General features: G+C 42.1%; 1 protein-coding gene and 1 long non-coding RNA gene across 2 annotated transcripts in view; one reads left to right on the forward strand and one right to left on the reverse strand.

The window, feature by feature from the left end:
• UST (uronyl 2-sulfotransferase) overlaps positions 1 to 17,767 on the forward strand; it is a 288,827-nt gene extending 271,060 nt beyond the window's left edge. Inside the window, exon 8 of the mRNA XM_082669303.1 lies at positions 14,895 to 17,767. Coding sequence (XP_082525429.1) covers positions 14,895 to 15,178 — 284 coding nt within the window. The 3' untranslated portion in view covers positions 15,179 to 17,767. The remainder of the gene's footprint in view (positions 1 to 14,894) is intronic.
• The window catches only part of LOC309831930, a 28,130-nt gene continuing 16,397 nt past the window's right edge, over positions 7,422 to 19,154 (reverse strand). The window contains exon 2 of the long non-coding RNA XR_014297643.1: positions 7,422 to 10,350. This is a non-coding gene — a long non-coding RNA (uncharacterized lncRNA). The remainder of the gene's footprint in view (positions 10,351 to 19,154) is intronic.

Here is a 19,154-nt window from a genome sequence, read left to right on the forward strand (position 1 = left end):
GGTTTCTTTCATTCACTCGATGAGCATGTACAGAGGGTGCTGCGTTTCCCCAGGTGCTGAGCTGTGGAAGTACAAAGACAGAGGGGTACCATCCCTCTCCAGACACTCGCAGCAAAATAGGCTGCATTAGGAGAACAGCTAGATGAAACTGGTGGGCATGTGAAGAAAACAAATCCAGGGAAAATATTTTCAAAGTTTCATGGTGCCTCAGAGGCCTCCTAAAAGTTTTCCATCTTTTGGTTGAAACACACACACACATACAGACATACACACACAAACATACCCTATACACTCAGACTTGCACACACAGCACCTCTACAGGATTCAGTAATCATAGTAGTTATGAAAGACCCAACTCCGTGCAGAGTAGTTAGACAAGTCCATTGGGCTTGGTTCCTCTTCTAGGGATTTCTGACCAAGAAGAGGAAACACTGATAACATCAAACCAACCGGAGGGAAATGCCCCGTCTGCCCCGCCGGTGAGCAGGCCCGTGAGGAGGGGTGCTCCTCTTACACTGTGAGCCCCCTTCAACCATGAGCAACATGAAGGGTTAAGAGCTTGGGCTCAGTCATCTGACTGTCCCAGACCCAAACTGTGGCATCTCCACTTACGAGCTGTGTGACCTTGACCATGTTACCAAATTCCAGTGTCACATCTGTAAAATGATGATAATAAGAGAGCCTGACTCACTGTTAGATAACTTGCAGTCCTTGCACTGAGAAAGTGCTCAGAAATACCTGATAATGATGATGATGACGATGACAAAGTTACCTTCACTGCTAGTAACTCCTGTGCCTGGTGCAGAAAAGTCATTCAATAAATACAGAAAAAAAGGAAGGGGGGTGACACTGGACACACAAATGAGGCCGAACTGAAGCCTAAATTTTGACACAAAAGCACTTGCTTCCTAGTTTTATGAAACCCAGAATTTCAAAACCTTTTCATCAGAAGCATAAAACTCCAATTTCTGTAGCAGCCAGGCAGGTAACATGAAAGAATGAACTGGCATTTAGAGTCTGGGACAAAACAGAGCGCGCTGGCCCCTCGGAGGGGACGGCCATACTCGGCTCCTAAAGAATATCGCCTCACCTTGAGAGAAGCCAGAAATCCAGACGCCCTGTGAAGCAGACCACATCTCCAACAACTAAGTCAGTTTCTTAAAAAAAGTACCCACAGGTCAAACAACACAGAGCCCGGCAGTCAGATCTCAGGCTGCCTGCTTGCTGCCCCTGCCTTCACGGAAGCTGCTCTGTATTTGTGTCTTCCTTCTGAAATGTTCACCAGGGGCACAAGAGATGTGAGCCCCTTGGAGTCATCTCGGGGGTCCTGCTTTTCAGGGGGTGCACGTGGGCTTAGGCCTCCACTTCTTGATGGGTTTGCTCTACAGTATATGCCCACCTAACGTGGGCTGCTTCATTTCCCAAAGAATACTGAGAATAAGTATGGATTTTTAAAGCACGATTGTTTTCTGGCTGAAATAACAACAGTCTCCAACAATTCCTAACAACTTCCTCTGCTGCTGCTATTACGGCAACCTGGAAAGAGGCTGATTCCATAGTTCACATAGCTTTGTTTTGTTTGGAGGGAAAGTCTGGCCTTTTATAAAAATGTGGAACACTTAGCACTGGAATGATTTTTCCATAGCACTGATTATTGTACAGCAAGACACTTAACCATATGTCTTCGAAATGTGATTTTAAAAATTCTCCACTAACCATAAAAGGCAGACTGCCCTCTACTCTTTCCATATGAAGGTGATAATTTTCTACAGGCTCACGAAGGCTGCGCTGGTTATGGCCAAGTACTTAGGGGAAACCTCATCACAAATGAGAGACCTGGGCTCCAATTCCAGCTCTGTTGCTTACTCACTAGCTATGTGACCTTGGGTAAGTCATTTAATTTCCAAAAGCTTCTATTCCCCCATCTGCAAAACAGGGGCTGAGACACCTCAAAGGGTAATTGGGAATATTGAATAAACTAACATACGTGTGGGCATAACCCAAACCCACAATAGGTATTTGCCATCAGTGTTGGTTGAATCTGAATCTCTGCTTCTCCTGCCACGAAATTGCACTATTTCTGACCATGACATAACCCTCTGGCAATATCATTAACCTTCCTATCAAATTTGGCAGCTCTGTGGAAGACAAAAGGGCAAAGAAGCTATAATTGTCTCATATAAACTTTTGGTTTTGTGTCCACAGTGGTATGAAAACTAGAGGGTGGAGGGTTGGATGACACTAGCCAGAGAGGAAGGAAGGGAGAAGGGAAGAGGCTGGACCAGAGCCCTGGGAGTGCTGACACTTAAGGGACAAGCAGGGAAAGAGCACTGGGCGTAGAGCACTGAAGGGAAGCAATCAGGAGTCCAAGACCACCAGGGAAATGCTCTTGTAGATGGTTCCAAGATGGCGTGTGTGGCCATCCGTGTTGTGAGGTCATGCTAAGAAGTCATAGAAGGCCTGAGAAATGTCCACTGAGTTATCAACAAGGAAGCAAGAGCAATTTGACTGGACTGGAGCATTGAGAGGACAGAAACCAGGTTTTGATGAGTCCAATCGTGTGAGTACATTGAAAATCTGGTGACAGCAAATTTAGACAGCTCTTCAAGAAGTCTGGTTGTGATGGAGAGGAGAGAGAGAAGACAGAAGATAGAGGAGGACATGAGACTTAAGGGTTTTCTTTAAGGAGACTTGACTACATTTGATTTGCAGGGGGTAAGGAGCCAGTTGAGAAGGAGAGGTTGACAATGAAGAAGAGAGAAGGTAGATAGAGCAAGAGTGAGGGAGAGAGAAGGCATAGATGGATGGAGCGAGGATTGGATATCAATGCAAAACTGGAGCCTAATTTAAAAAAAATCATCTGTCATAAGTGTCCTCTGAACCAGCTGTCAGTACCCCTCATGTTTAGACAGGGTCTAAGGAGGGTAAGGAGGGTTGAGGTAACCAAAATACACTTGGCAATCTGTTGCTGTCCAAAAAAGGATCTTGCAAAACTTTGTCTTGTAGCCACAAATGAAACATTTCCCTTTACTCTTAGCCTAAAAGTCTGTCCTATCTGTTGAGTTTTCTAGCAAGCACAGGACTCAGTCTGCTAGTGTTTGTTCTTACTGGTACTACCCAATAGCCCAAACACTTTCATCAGGAGAGTGAGGTGATGTGTCATTGAAATTTGGTTGGAAAGGCTAATTGGAATCTTATCAAATATAAATCTTAGTAGAGATCTCCCCTTACCTTATAAAATTTGGATAAAATAAGTCAATGAATGGGGCTGTAAGTGGGATCCCCAGCACTGACTTGATGGAGAACACTATGAAGTTCAGACTCTGGTCATTGCAAGAAGGCTGACTTTTCCCAGACTTTGTAGATCCTGGGTCATTTTCTGACGGGGTTCCTGAACAATGATTCCTACTAGAAACACTTAAAAGTTCAGGCTAAATAAAACACCAGGAAGAGGTTTCCTGGAACTGAGGAACTCTCCAAATACTGATGATTATGTTCATTTTCATCATTGACTCTGGACATTGGCCTTTCTTATTGGACCCAGAGATAACCTAGTCCAGTTTCCTTTTTTAAATCAACCTTTTTCTTCCTCCGGATTATAAACCCACTAGCCATCCCTACTAAAATGCCTGCTTCTTTCCTGCAAGATCTACTACAATCTGGACTCCCCGGTCAACGTGAGGAGTGGTAGGCTTTAGGCCCACCTGCTGACTACCGTTATGTTCCATTGCTTTTGGAGAAACATGAGAGGGACAGTGATAAGGTTGCTGGCCTTTCTGCAGCAAAAGCACAATTGCTTACCATGCAGACCCTCCTGCCTCTGCCTCTTTTCAGCTACATGACCTTGAAGCAGTCAGAGTCTTGCTCTGCCTCAGTTTCTTCATCTATAACATGGCTCTTCCATGAGGGGTTCATGTGAGGGTTAAATACGATTCCATGTATAAGTGCCTAGTTTAGTGCTTGGCACACCTTAGTCCTCACTAAATGTAACTGTTACTATAAAAATACACCGCAAGGGATCAGGCTCAGCTGAGACCATCCGCATCTCTTGACAAATCAATGAACGAATGATGTAAATATATCCTGGTTCTTTCCATTGTGCTTGAATGACATACTGTCATCTTTGACATACCTGCTCTGCCCACCCACCAACTTGCCCATCCCCAGCCATGGAGAAAAACATGCAGGGAAGAGAGTTTTGTTGTGATGAACCAAGAGTAGCTTTAAATCTATCGACCTAGTTAACCTAATCACAACCAAACAGGGAAACATATAAATCCATCATGCCATCATTTTAAAAAACCTTCACAAAATTTTACTAGCTTGATATTAATAACCCATTAGAGCAAGTCAACTCAATCCATTAAATAGATCAACATTTTATTTATTTGTTATTTTAATTTTTAAAAAAATTTTATTGGAGTATAGTTGATTTACAATGTTGTGTTACTTTCAGGTATACAGCAAAGTGAATCAGCTATACATATACATATATCCACTCTTTTTTTTTAACATCTTTATTGGAGTGTATTTATTTTACAATGCTGTCAGTTTCTGCTGTAAAACAAGGTGAATCAGCTGTATGTATACATATATCCTCATATCCCCTCGCTCTGGCTTCTCTCTCCCACCCTCCCTATCCCACCCCTCTAGGTGGTCACAAAGCACCGAGCTGATCTCCCTGTGCTATGCAGCTGCTTCCCACTAGCTATCTATTTTACATTTGGTAGTATATATAAGTCCATGCCACTCTCTGACTTCGTCCCAGCTTACCCTTCTCCCTCCCCATGTCCTCAAGTCCATTCTCTACGTCTACGTCTTTATTCCTGTCCTGCCCCTAGGTTCTTCAGAACCATTTCTTTTTTTTTAGATTCCGTATATATGTGTTAGCATACGGCATTTGTTTTTCTCTTCCTGACTTATTTCACTCTGTATGACAGATTCTAGGTCCGTCCACCTCACTACAAATATCCCAATTTTGTTTCTTTTTATGGCTGAGTAATATTCCATTGTATATATGGAATATATTCTTTATCCATTCATCTGTTGATGGACACTTAGGTTGCTTCCATGTCCTGGCTATTGTAAGTAGTGCTGCAATGAACATTGTGATACATGACTCTATTTGAATTATGGTTTTCTCAGGGTATATGCCCAGTAGTGGGATTGCTGGGTCATATGGTAGTTCTATTTTTAGTTTTTTAAGGAACCTCCATACTGTTGTCTGTAGTGGCTGTATCAGTTTACATTCCCACCAACAGTGCAAGAGGGTTCCTTTTTCTCCACGCCCTCTCCAGCATTTATTGTTTGTAGATTTTTTGATGATGGCCATTCTGACTGGTGTGAGGTGATATCTCATTGTAGTTTTGATTTGCCTTTCTCTAATGATTAGTGATGTTGAGCATCCTTTCATGTGTTTGTTGGCAATCTGTATATTTTCTTTGGTGAAATGTCTACTTAGGTCTTCTGCCCATTTTTGGATTGGGTTGTTTGTTTCTTTGATATTGAGCTACATGAGCTGCTTATATATTTTGGACATTAGTCCTTTGTCAGTTGCTTCATTTGCAAATATTTTCTCCCATTCTGAGTGTTGTCTTTTCATCTTGTTTATGTTTTCCTTTGCTGTGCAAAAGGTTTTAAGTTTCAATAGGTCCCATTTGTTTATTTTTGTTTTTATTTCCATTTCTCAAGGAGGTGGATCAAAAAGAATCTTGCTGTGATTTATGTCATAGAGTGTTCCTGCCTATGTTTTCCTCTAAGAGTTTTATAGTGTCTGGCCTTACATTTAGGTCTTTAATCCATTTTGAGTTTATTTTTGTGTATGGTGTTAGGGAGTGTTCTAATTTCATTCTTTTACATGTAGCGGTCCAGTTTTCCCAACACCACTTATTGAAGAGGCTGTCTTTTCTCCAGTGTATATTCTTACCTCCTTTATCAAAGATTAGGTGACCATATGTGCGTGGGTTTATCTCTGGGCTTCTATCCTGTTCCATTGATCTATACTTCTGTTTTTGTGCCAGTACCATACTGTCTTGATTACTGTAGCTTTGTAGTATAGTCTGAAGTCAGGGAGCCTGGTTCCTCCAGTTCCGTTTTTCTCTCTCAAGATTGCTTTGGCTATTCGGGGTCTTTTGTGTTTCCATACTGATTGTGAAATTTTTTGTTCTACTTCTGTGGAAAATGCCATTGGTAGTTTGATAGGGATTGCATTGAATCTGTAGACTGCTTTGAGTAATATAGTCATTTTCACAATGTTACTTCTTCCAATCCGAGAACATGGTATGGTATATCTCTCCATCTGTTTTCTTTCATCAGTATCTTATAGTTTTCTACATACAGGTCTTTTGTCTCCTTAGGTAGGTTTATTCCTAGGTATTTTATTCTTTTTGTTGCAATAGTAAATGGAGTGTTTCCTTAATTTCTCTTTCAGATAATTCATCATTAGTGTATAGGAGTGCGAGAGATTTCTGTGCATTAATTTTATATCCTGCTACTTTACTTTACCAAATTCATTGATTAGCTCTAGTAGTTTTCTGGTAGCGTCTTTATGATTCTCTTTGTATACTATCATGTCATCTGCAAACGGTGACAGTTTTACTTCTTTCCTGATTTGGATTCCTTTTATTTCTTTTTCTTCTCTGCTTGCTGTGGCTAAAACTTCCCAAACTATGTTAAATAATAGTGGTGACAGTGGGCAGGCTTGTCTTCTTCCTGATCTTAGTGGAAACGGTTTCAGTTTTTCACCATTGAGAACGATGTTTGGCTGTGGGTTTGTCATATATGGCCTTTATTATGTTGAGGTAGGTTCCCTCTACGCCTACTTTCTAAAGAGTTTTTATCAAGAATGGGTGTTGATTTTTGTAGAAAGCTTTTTCTGTTTCTATTGAGATTATCATACGGCTTTTCTCCCTCAATTTGTTAATATGGTTTATCACATTGATTGATTTGTGTATATTGAAGAATCCTTGCATTCCTGGGATAAACCCCACTTGATCATGGTGTATGATCCTTTTACAGTGCTGTTGGATTCTGTTTGCTAGTATTTTGTTGAGGATTTTTGCATCTATATTCATCAGTGATACTGGCCTGTATTCTGTTTTTGTGACATCTTTGTCTGCTTTTGGTGTCAGGGTGATGGTGGCCTTGTAGAATGAGTTTGGGAGTGTTCCTCCCTCTCCTATATTTTGGAAGAGTTTGAGGATAGGTGTTAGCTCTTCTCTGTTTGATAGAATTCGCCTGTGAAGCCATCTGGTCCTGGGCTTTTGTTTGTTGGAAGATTTTTAATCACAGTCTCAATTTCAGTGCTTGTGGTTGATCTGTTTATATTTTCTATTTCTTCCTGGTTCAGTCTCAGAAGGTTGTGCTTTTCTAAGAATTTGTCCATTTCTTCCAGGTTGTCCATTTTATTGGCATATAGTGTCTTATTTTTTCTTTTTTTTCTTTTTTTTTTTTTGCGGTATGCGGGCCTCTCACTGTTGTGGCCTCTCCCGTTGCGGAGCACAGGCTCCAGACGCGCGGGCCCAGTGGCCACGGTTCACGGGCCCAGCTGCTCCGCGGCATGTGGGATCTTCCCGGACCGGGACACAAACCCGTGTTCCCTACATCGGCAGGCGGACTCTCAACCACTGTGCCACCAGGGAAGCCCCGGCATATAGTTTCTTGTAGCAATCTCTCATGATCCTTTGTATTTCTGCAGTGTCAGTTGTTACATCTTTTTCAATTCTAATTCTATTGATTTGAGTCTTCTCCCTTTTTTTCTTGACGAGTTGTTTGGCTAATTGTTTATCAATTTTATCTTCTCAAAGAACCAGCTTTTAGTTTTATTGATCTTTGCTATTGTTTCCTTCATTTCTTTTTCATTTATTTCTGATCTGATCTTTATGATTTCTTTCCTTCTGCTAACTTTGGGCTTTTTTTGTTCTTCTTTCTCTAATTGCTTTAGGTGTAAGGTTAGGTTGTTTATTTGAGATATTTCTTGTTTCTTGAGGTAGGATTGTATTGCTATAAACTTCCCTCTTAGAACTGCTTTTGCTGCATCCCATAGGTTTTGGGTCATCGCGTTTTCATTGTCATTTGTTTCTAGGTATTTTTTGGTTTCCTCTTTGACTTCTTCAGTAATCTCTTGATTCTTTAGTAGTGCATTGTTTAGCCTCCATGTGTTTGTGTTTTTTACAGATTTTTTTCCTGTAGTTGATATCTAGTCTCATAGCGTTGTGGTCGGAAAAGATACTTGATACGATTTCAATTTTCTTAAATTTACCAAGGCTTGATTTGTGACCCAATATATGATCTATCCTGGAGAACTTTCCCTGAGCACTTGAGAAGAAAGTGTATTCTGTTATTTATGGATGGAAAGTCCTATAAATATCAATTAAGTCCATGTTGTTTAATGTATCATTTAAAGCTTGTGTTTCCTTATTTATTTTCCTTTTGGAAGATGTGTCCATTGGTGAAAGTGGGGTGTTTGTTCAAGTCCCCTACTATGATTGTGTTACTGTCAATTTCCCCTTTTATGGCTGTTAGCTTTTGCCTATGTATTGCAGTGCTACTATGTTTGGTGCATAAATATTTACAGTTGTTATATCTTCTTCTTGGATTGATCCCTTGATCGCAATGTAGTGTCCTTCTTTGTCTCTTGTAATAGTCTTTATTTTAAAGTCTGTTTTGTCTGATATGAGAATTGCTACTCCAGCTTTCTTCTGATTTCCATTTGCATGGAGTATCTTTTTCCATTCCGTCACTTTCAGTCTGTATGTGTCCCTAGGTCTGAAGTGGGTCTCTTGTACACAGCATATATATGGGTCTTGTTTTTGTATCCATTCAGCCAGTCTGTGTCTTTTGGTTGGAGCATTTAATCCATTTACATTTAAGGTAATTATCAATATGTATGCTCCTATTACCATTTTCTTAATTGTTTTGGGTTTGTTATTGTAGGCCTTTTCCTTCTCTTGTGTTTCTTGCCTAGAGAAGTTCCTTTAGGATTTGTTGTAAAGCTGGTTGGGTGGAGCTGAATTCTCTTAGCTTTTGCTTGTCTGTAAAGGTTTTAATTTCTCTGTCAAATCTGAATGAGATCCTTGCTGGGTGGAGTAATCTTGGTTGTTGGTTTTTCCCTTTCATCACTTTAAATATGTCCTGCCACTCCCTTCTGGCTTGCAGAGTTTCTGCTGAAAGATCAGCTGTTAACTTTATGGGGATTCCCTTTTATGTTATTTGTTGTTTTTCTCTTGCTGCCTTTAATATTTTTTCTATTTAATTTTTGATAGTTTGATTAATATGTGTCTTGGCGTGTTCCTCCTTGGATTTATCCTGTATGGGAGTCTCTGTGCTTCCTGGACTTGATTAACTATTTCCTTTCCCATATTAGGGAAGTTTTCAAATATAATCTCTTCAAATATTTTCTCAGTCCCTTTCTTTTTCTCTTCTTCTTCTGGGACCCCTATAATTAGAATGTTGGTGTGTTTAATATTGTCCCAGAGGTCTCTGAGACTGTCCTCAATTCTTTGCATTCTTTATTCTTTATTCTGCTGTGTGGTAGTTATTTCCACTATTTTATCTTCCAGGTCACTTATCCGTTCTTCTGCCTCAGTTATTCTGCTATTGATTCCTTCTAGAGAATTTTTAATTTCATTTATTGTGTTGTTCATCATTGTTTGTTTGCTCTTTAGTTCTTTTAGGTCCTTGTTAAACATTTCTTGTATTTTCTCCAGCCTATTTCCAAGATTTTGGATCATCTTTACTATCATTACTCTGAATTCTTTTTCAGGTAGACTGCCTATTTCCTCTTCATTTGTTTAGTCTGGTGGGTTTTTCCCATGCTCCTTGATCTGCTGCAAATTTCTCTCTCTTCTCATTTTGCTTAACTTACTGTGTTTGGGGTCTCCTTTTCACAGGCTGCAGGTTTGTAGTTCCCATTGTTTTTGGTATCTGCCCCCAGTGGGTAAGGTTGGTTCAGTGGGTTGTGTAGGCTTCCTGGTGGGGGGACTGGTGCCTGTGTTCTGGTGGATGAGGCTGGATCTTGTCTTTCTGGTTGGCAGGACCACATCTGATGGTGTGTTTTGGGGTGTCTGTGAAACTTATTATGATTTTAGGCGGCCTCTCTGCTAATGGGTGGGGTTGTGTTCCTGTCTTGCTAGTTGTTTGGCATTGGGTGTCCAGCACTGGAGCTTGCTGTTCGTTGAGTGGAGCTGGGTCTTAGTGTTGAGATGGAGCTCTCTGGGAGAGCTCTCGCCAATTGATAGTACGTTGGGCCGGGAAGTCTCTGGTGATCCAATGTCCTGAACTCGGCTCTCCCACCTCAGAGGCTCAGGCCTGACACCCAGCTGGAGCGCCAAGACACTGTCAGCCACGTGGCTGAGAAGAAAAGGGAGAAAAAAAGAAAGAAAAATAAATAAATATATAAATAAAATAAACTTATTAAAATTTAAAATAAAAAATATTATTAAAATAAAGAAATTTTAAAGTATTAAAAAAAGAGAGAGAGCAACCAATCCAATAAACAAATCCAATGATAACAAGCCCTAAAAACTAAACTAAGATGATAAACATAAAAATCAGAAACTAGTCAGTCACATACAGCAAACCCCAAGTCTACAGTTGCTCCCAAAGTCCACCGCCTCAATTTTGGGATGATTCTTTGTCTATTCATGTATTCCACAGATGCAGGGTACATCAAGTTGACTGGGGAGATTTAATCCGCTGCTCCTGAGGCTGCTGGGAGAGATTTCCCTTTCTCTTCTTTGTTCGCACAGCTCCTGGGGTTCAGCTTTGGATTTGGACCCGCCTCTGCGTGTAGGTCGCCTGAGGGCCTCTGTTCTTCGCTCAGACAGGACGGGGTTAAAGGAGCCGCTGATTTGGGGGCTCTGGCTCACTCAGGCTGGGGGGAGGGACGGGCACGGAGTGCGGGGCGGGCCTGCGGCGGCAGAGGCCTGCGTGCCGTTGCACCAGCCTGAGGCGCGCCGTGCGCTCTCCTGGGGAAGTTGTCCCTGGATCCCGGGACCCTGGCAGTGGCGGGCTGCACAGGCTCCCGGGAGGGGAGGTGTGGATAGTGACCTGTGCTCACACACAGGCTTCTTGGTGGCGGCAGCAGCAGCCTTAGCGTCCCATGCCCGTCTCTGGGGTCCGCGCTGATAGCCGCGGCTCGTGCCCACCTCTGGAGCTCGTTTAGGCGGTGCTCTGAATCCACTCTCCTCATGCACCTGAAACAATGGTCTCTTGCCTCTTCGGCAGCTCCAGACTTTTTCCCAGACTCCCTCCCATCTAGCTGTGGCGCACTAGCCCCCTTCAGACTGTGTTACGCAGCCAACCCCAGTCCTCTCCCCATGCTTACTCTCTTGGGCCTTCCTCCAGAACAGGGTAGGGTGGCCTTCTATTTAAGTTCCAGGCACTGCTAAGCCCCTCCCTTTTCATAAAATGTAAATCTAAGTCCTCCTCTCTTTGCCGTTGCAATGTTTATGACTATATATCAGGCCAGCGCATAAAATAACTAATTCCAATATTTATCAATTACACTGGGGCTAATATTAGAACAAACAGAGTAGATGAAGGATTGTTGAAGGAAGTGCAGTGTTTTGGTTTCTCAAAATCAGGGGTTTCTACAGATCCATAAATGCCTAAGATCTTCCTATATGGGTTTCCATGCACCCTTCCTGTCTTCCTGAACATGGGCTTCAGTCAGGTTTTCAGGAGAGTTAGAAACCGCTGCTCTAGATTTTCTGTAATGTGTTCCCCAGTCAAGCCAGAGTTGAGAACCTGACACGTGCCACTTTCCTCTGGCCCCCGTGAAACCCATGGCTGAACTTGCTCTAAGGATGTTATCAGAATATTGCTAATTCCATACAATTTTTTCTTATGAAAATTCATAGAATATATTTCTCTATGGCATTACAACTAGGAATAGATGTGAATGGACTGTTTTCCACAAAGAGTAATATACACTGTTTGTTAGCTTCTTGAAAGTTTAGGGCCAAACTCTTGACCCGCCTCCTACATAAGCAGTTAGGACTTCACAACATATATTTTGTGTTCCTCGATATTGGAGTCTGAGAGATGGATGACTAAATAACACCCCTTTCCTCCTGCCTGGGTTCTAAACTATGTGAGAAATCAATACTGGAGACAGAGATGGAGGTCCACATGTCAGCTTTATTACCAAGTAAAGCTGGGCGGGAGAACTCAGCTGCGGTGTGAGGAGAAATGGACCGGTAACATTCCATCCTGACTTCCACAGACTTGCCCATCGAGTCACAGATTGTGGCTGAAAGCCCTCGCCCTCCTCTACAGGAGGATGTGAAGTCTCTGCAGACAGGCACACTCTCCCCAGAGGAGAGAGCATCTCAATCCTTTATCCCAAAGGCACAATCAGAAAAACCATCTGGCCCTGGAACCTGGCTTACCTCCCCGAATGAGGGGCTGGGGCAAGAGGCAGGAGCATGGCTCTGTGGAGACCCTCCCATATGGGGAGGGGAAGCCGTTACCCCCAACACTGACCTTTCTCCTTTTTTCTTTCCTACCTTCATTCTGCCTTTGCCCAATTTCCTTAACTGTTTAGCTAATTGCATCATATGTATTTTTGTAAAATTCTTTACATTCTTTTTGGAATAGCTTGGGTCGAATAATTTAACTAAAGAATTTCCTTTAAAATCATAGGAATCCTAATATTTTTCTGGCATGAGATAGCAAGACCCCACACATTTAAGAGTGCTTCAAGAGGAAGGCACCAGAGGAGCCTCTGTGTGCCTTGTCTATCTTTAATACCAGCTTTTTAAGCTCTGTCTTTTAAAAACCCAAAGAGATCTATACGTCAAGCCTATTAACATGTATCGCCTCAGAGTAGCTATAGTTAATATCTTTACTGAAGACAGATATTACAAAATGTTCTATCACAAACCCACTTTGTACAGGTAACAAAAAAATAAAAAATAGATAAGCTGGTCTTCATTAAAATGAAAGATTTTTGTGCATCAAACTATCAACACATAAAAAGACAACCTACAGAATGGGAGAAAATATTTGCAAATCATATTCCTGATATATATGTAGAATATCCAGAATATATTAAAAAAATACCAACTTAACCACAAAAAAATTAAACAATCCAATTCAAAACAGGCAAAGGACTTGAATAGACATTCATCAAAAAAGGATATATACAAATGACCAACAAACACATGAAAAAGATGCTCTGCATCATTAACCATCAGTGAAATGAAAATCAAGACCACAATGAGATACCAGTTCACACTTACTGGGATAGCTACAATTTTTTGAAAATGGAAAATAACAATTGTAGAAGAGGATTTGGAGAAATTGGGACCTTCAGGCATTGCTGCTAGGAATATTTAGTGGTTCAGCCACTGAGGAAAATAGTTTGGTGGTTCCTCAAAAAGTTAAACATAGAACTACCGTATGAACCAGCAACTCCACTTCTAGGTAGAATCCCAGAAAAAATTGAAAACAGGGACTCAAATGAAGACTTTTACAGAAATGTTCATAGCAGCACTCTTCACGATAGCCAAAAGGTAGAGAAACCCAAATGTCCATCAATGGATATATGGATAAACAAATTATGGTACTTTCATGTAATGGAATATCATTCAGCCATAAAAGCTAATGAAGTACTGATACACGTTACAAAATAGATGAACCTTGAAAACATTATGTAAGTGGAAAAAAGCCAGACACAAAAGGGCAAGTATTGTGTGATGCCACTTATATGAGGTACCTAGAATAGACAGATTCATAGACAGAAAGTAGATTAGAGGTGACCTGGGGAAGGGTGGGAAGAGGAGAGGTATAAGGGAGCTATTGTTTAATGGCTACAGAGGTCCTGTTTGGAGGGATGAAAGAATTTTGAAAATAGTGGAGATAGTTGCACAGCATTATGAATGTAATTAATTCCACCAAAACGTACACTTCAAAATGTTTAAAATTTTGTCATATAAATATATATATAACATATAAATAGCATTTTATGTTATTAAGTTTTAATATTAAATTAAACAAATTTCAGTTATATATTTTACCACAATAAAAAATAACCATTCAAAATTGACAACAGTTAAAATTGTATTTAGGGAATCTAACATTCCTTCCTTTACTTTTCTCAGCAGACACCTTGCTGAAATAGTGAAATGCAATGTCGTTTGTATCAAATTAAACTTTAACTAATAGACGTCGATATTTTAAAATAAAAAACCAAGATGATTAGCAAGTGGTGAGACAGCTTTTTTCTGTGCTTCCTTCTGAAAGTAACAGGAAATAAAAATGAAAAGCAGGTAGATTTTGCTGCCCAAAAGAATGTATAGGGGCTTCCCTGGTGGCACGGTGGTTGAGAATCTGCCTGCTAATGCAGGGGACACGGGTTTGAGCCCTGGTCTGGGAAGATCCCACATGCCGCGGAGCAACTAGGCCCGTGAGCCACAACTACTGAGCCTGCGCTTCTGGAGCCTGTGCTCCGCAACAAGAGAGACCGCGATAGTGAGAGGGCCGCGCACCGCGACGAAGAGTGGCCCCCACTTGCCGCAACTAGAGAAAGCCCTCGCACAGAAACGAAGACCCAACACAGCCAAAAATAAATGAATAAACAAATGTGGGGTTTAAAAAAAAAAGTATAACTTATAGTTACCATTGAATTGTGGTCAAATCTCATTATTCACATCCCACGAAAGGGATGTTAGCTAGTTTTAGTCAACTGGTGTTGATGTTAACACGTGGAATACGGTGAAATCTTTCCCAATGTTGTTGGGAAGCCATTTACCCCTTCTATTCCTTGAATGTTTAGTTTCTTTCCTTAGGAGCTGCCAGTATTATGCAGGTAACACAGGACCGCACCATCATCCCCTTTAAGCTGCAGCATTGCAGACAACGGCTCACGTGCAACCCTGCTTCTTTTGCAGAGCATAGGAAACTTGGAAACATGACTGTGACCGTGAAGAAGACCGTCCCCTCTCCTGAGGCTGTGCAGATTCTCTACCAGCGAATGCGATACGAGTACGAGTTCTACCACTACGTCAAGGAGCAGTTCCACCTGCTGAAGCGCAAGTTCGGACTGAAGTCCCGGGTCAGCCACCCCGTGCTGAGACCCCACTTCTTCCTTCCGACCCCACTGGAAACAGAGGAGCCGATTGATGACGAGGAACAGGACGATGAGAAGTGGCTCGAAGATATTTATAAGAGGTGATGCCAGCTCTGTGTTGCCTCCAATGGCTTAATCTCCCTTTCCAGAAAGTTTTTTGTTTGGGGAAGAAAAATCCTTAAGGGACGAAATTAATGCTCGGCAGCATTAAAAAGAACAAAACGTTCCCACAGGTTGGGGTCATTGGGAGATGCCCGGTTTTGCGGGTTTTGTTTGATTTTATTCTGTGTTTTTCTGGCTCCTTGGGTCCTTCTGAGGTACGCTACATGGCTCCATCACAAGGCATCTCGTCATAAAATAGCTTTTCTTCCCCCAGCATAAACAAGAGAACGTGGAGAAATAGCGCCTATAGCCCAGTAACTTATCATTTGTAAGATGACCTATAAAAATATTACCTCAGTGGTAGGAAACATCCAGACGTGTATACTTCAGTAGAAACACAAAACCAGTTCAGAGACCAGGGAATCTACTCTAGAAGGATCTAAGAGGAGATGGTCAGACAGATAAGGACATCAGAAGGAAGGATGTCCCTGGGTAAGTGGTTTCTGCCCACATGGGTAGAATTCTGCCTCTGGTCCATCTCAGGGGACACTTTCACCAAGAGCAGCACGCTTACTATCTCTGAAAGAGCAAGTAGGCTTGTGCCACACCCTTCCCCAGTCCAGAGCCTTGAGTACCTCTCAAGGTCAAAGCGCACAGCAAACTCCATTGAGACATTTCATTTCCGAGCACCATTCTGACAGATTTCAAAGTAGCATAGCCAGGAAAAGAGTTTGTTGGCTGTGTAAAGAAGAGCACAGGCAAGACAGATCAACTCTGGAGGACATGTGGCCTAGGAAAATGGCATGGCTGTGTCCTTTGCACCCTATATGAAGCATGTCTCTTACCAGCATTGCTTTAACTGGAAACCCAGGAACCAATTTAGCTCTGACATTTCCTGTGGCATAAGTTCCAAGTCTGACCACAGATGATGCATGATCTATCAGGCACACCCCTGGCCAGCTGTGTCCCAAAGCAGCTGGTATCTTTTACCTTCTAATCCCTTAAGAGGTACTTGTTTTTGGTGTTTTGGGGGCTCAGAAAGGGATACTGAGTTCTGTGCAGGCAGCAGTCGAAATACAGTTCCACTTATTAGGGAAGCAACTCCCTGCTGAGAACGCTTACTAGGACATCGGGAAGAGAAGCAGGAGCTTCTGGGTAAGAGACTGCTTGGCTAGAATTATGAGTAGTTGTCTGCCCCCAAAGTGATCTGAGTAGAAGTTGGGCAGTTCCATTCCTCCACAATATCTCTTCCCCATCCCATTCCCATCACCTGCCCATCTCCGTGATGCCTTGGTTCAGTCATTAGAAATCTATTTCTTCGGATTTGAGATGTTTTCATCTTTGACCAGCCCCGCCCCGAAAATACATATACTCTTGGGTGGATACTATATAGCCAGCCGAGAAGCAGGGGTGCAGGTGCTGGTGACAGTCAAGGTACTTGGGACAAACTTTGTCTCCTTCATGTTTTTTCCCCTAGAGCCAGCCCTTCAAGAGCACTAGCAAAGTGTGAGTTGGGAATACTTAACAGTAACTAAGACTGACTTTACACAAGCGACACATTTTCTGCTTTTCAGAAACCAACAAGTCTCTCTAGAATTTTTTCTTCGTTCACTAAAATTGGACGGTAGCCAAGATATAAAGCAAGTCGTTTGGAACCTGTCAAGTGTGCACTAAAGCTACTTTATTATGAGATGTATTGAGAAGGCTTCACCCCGCAGGAGTCCAGTGAAGGCTGGGACCACAGAGGCACAGAGTCCAGCATTTGGCCGCTTGTGGGCCTCCTTTCTGCCTCAGAGAACTGGGGCAGGGAAGTGATGAAGGGAAATGTTCTTATAAGAGGAAAGATCCTTTGTCCTGTTTAGAGAGACCAGGGCCCTACCATTAGGCTTACTTTAAAAATCAACCTGGAGACGAGCTATCATACTAACAACAGAGCAAGAGCTGCTGCCTGGTACCTTGTGAGTCCATTCCTTTGAAATCGCATATAAAGAATGATCGTTAGTTTACACACTGTGCAATCTCATTATCTGAAAATAAGGTCTGCTAAGTGTTCTCTGCTGTTGTCAGCACATCAGGACAATTCGTCATTTAAAAAAATGCATCCTCTCAGTGCAAGTTCACATGGGCACTTCTGCCTGTGTGTTCAAAGGCATTTATTGTCAGCAGTGATCATTATAGCGTCACAGCGAACGAGGCTGGCTGATTTACTTACAGGGCCTTAATGTAATTTTGCCCCAACAAACAGCCTCTAGGCCCTAAAAGTCGAGGCACTTCATCAGTTTGTCTGGCACACACGACAACGTTTCTTTGGCCCTGAGCCCAACACAGTTTGTACTTCATGAAATATATTGTACATTTTACATAGTTTAATTTAAAAAAATACATTTTAAGCTGGTAGATCTTTGACTGCCTTATTTATTATAAGCTTTCAGCACATTCCAAGGTTTTAGTTACTCAGGAAGGAGTTAATTAAAATGATTTTATTTTGGTCTGATGGATGTTTTTTAAAAGGAAAATTATTATTATGAACCTTCAGCCTACTTTCCTTGAGTGCCGTAAAAGTGCTTGTAAATTGTTTTGTTTTTTTTTTTTTTAAGAAAACATGGTGTTTGACATTGATGGAAATTCAAAAATATATATGGAACTGAAACATTAGCTTAGCTAAAATAAAAGCAATCTGTGTTTGAGATGAAGTGTTCCTTAACTTATTCGTTACCCGTATAAATAAATGAATATAAATAAGTTGAAATTTTTTCCGTTCTGTCGATAGCTGGAAATAAAGGTGCCTGCAGATCCTCACTGCCCCCTCAGCCTTCTTAGTAGGCCAAGCTTCTTCCTTAAGATGTGATTTTGGGAAAGATGTATTTTTAACAATCTAGAAACTCTTATAATTAGATGACACTAAACACCTGCTGGCTTCGTCGCTATGTGCACTGGTTGGTTGGGTGTCAGGGTGCTTCGTTGGAATCCCCAGCCATGATAGTGGGGTATCTACGCTGCCCACCTGCAGTCACGTGGGAAAATAAGGCCATGCCATCCCACGTCGCTCGGCGAGTACTCTGATCTCCTTCTCAGACATGCAGAGCCTCCAAAGGTGGGTGATTCTAACCTCCCCAGTGAGCAGGCTCTTATCCAGAAATGCTCTTCCTGAGAAGTTTCACTGCTGCATCAAATGGAACTCACACAGAGAGAGAGGGAATCCCCATGCTTTCTAAATACTGGACACTCCAGTCCAACTCCATGTGACTATTTTGTAAAAGAAAAGAACCAGAATCTTGGTACTAGATGAAAGAAAAATCCATTTTGGTAAACACAGCATGCTTAACTTCAAGTAAGAATCTGAGCGTCTTAAACAGCAAAGTGATAAGTGGTTACCTTTCTTTATCAGTTCATTTGTCTGTAACCCAGTCACAAGATGTTTGACTCTCAGTGAACTTTCAAGGCAAAAGTACTACACAAAACCGGGACTCTGCCCCCTCTGCAGCTGCTTGTGTGTTCTGAAGTCCGCTATAAATGTGCTGTTACCCGCGGGCTTACCCAATGAGCTCTTTGGCCTCAAATGAATTTTATAGGCAACGGCAGTCTTTCTTTTTTTTTTTTTTTTTTTTTGCGGTACGCGGGCCTCTCACTGCTGTGGCCTCTCCCGTTGCAGAGCACAGGCTCCGGACGCGCCGGCCCAGCGGCCATGGCTCACGGGCCCAGCCGCTCCGCGGCACGCGGGATCCTCCCGGGCCGGGGCACGAACCCGTGTCCCCTGCATCAGCAGGTGGACTCTCAACCACTGCGCCACCAGGGAAGCCCCGGCAGCCTTTCTTGAAAGGCAAAATGATGCTCCACAGCCATTCAGGAAGACAATTCTGTGCGTCAAAACTGTGAAACTCCCTTCAAATAAAAATAAAGAGGATTTATTTTACTAAAATAATTTACTTCCACCTGATGACAAAGAAATCGATTTTTTAAAGTATTTTGAATACCCTGC

Source organism: Grampus griseus (genome assembly GCF_964374135.1).
Source record: "Grampus griseus genome assembly, chromosome: 13".
NCBI lineage: Eukaryota > Metazoa > Chordata > Mammalia > Artiodactyla > Delphinidae > Grampus > Grampus griseus.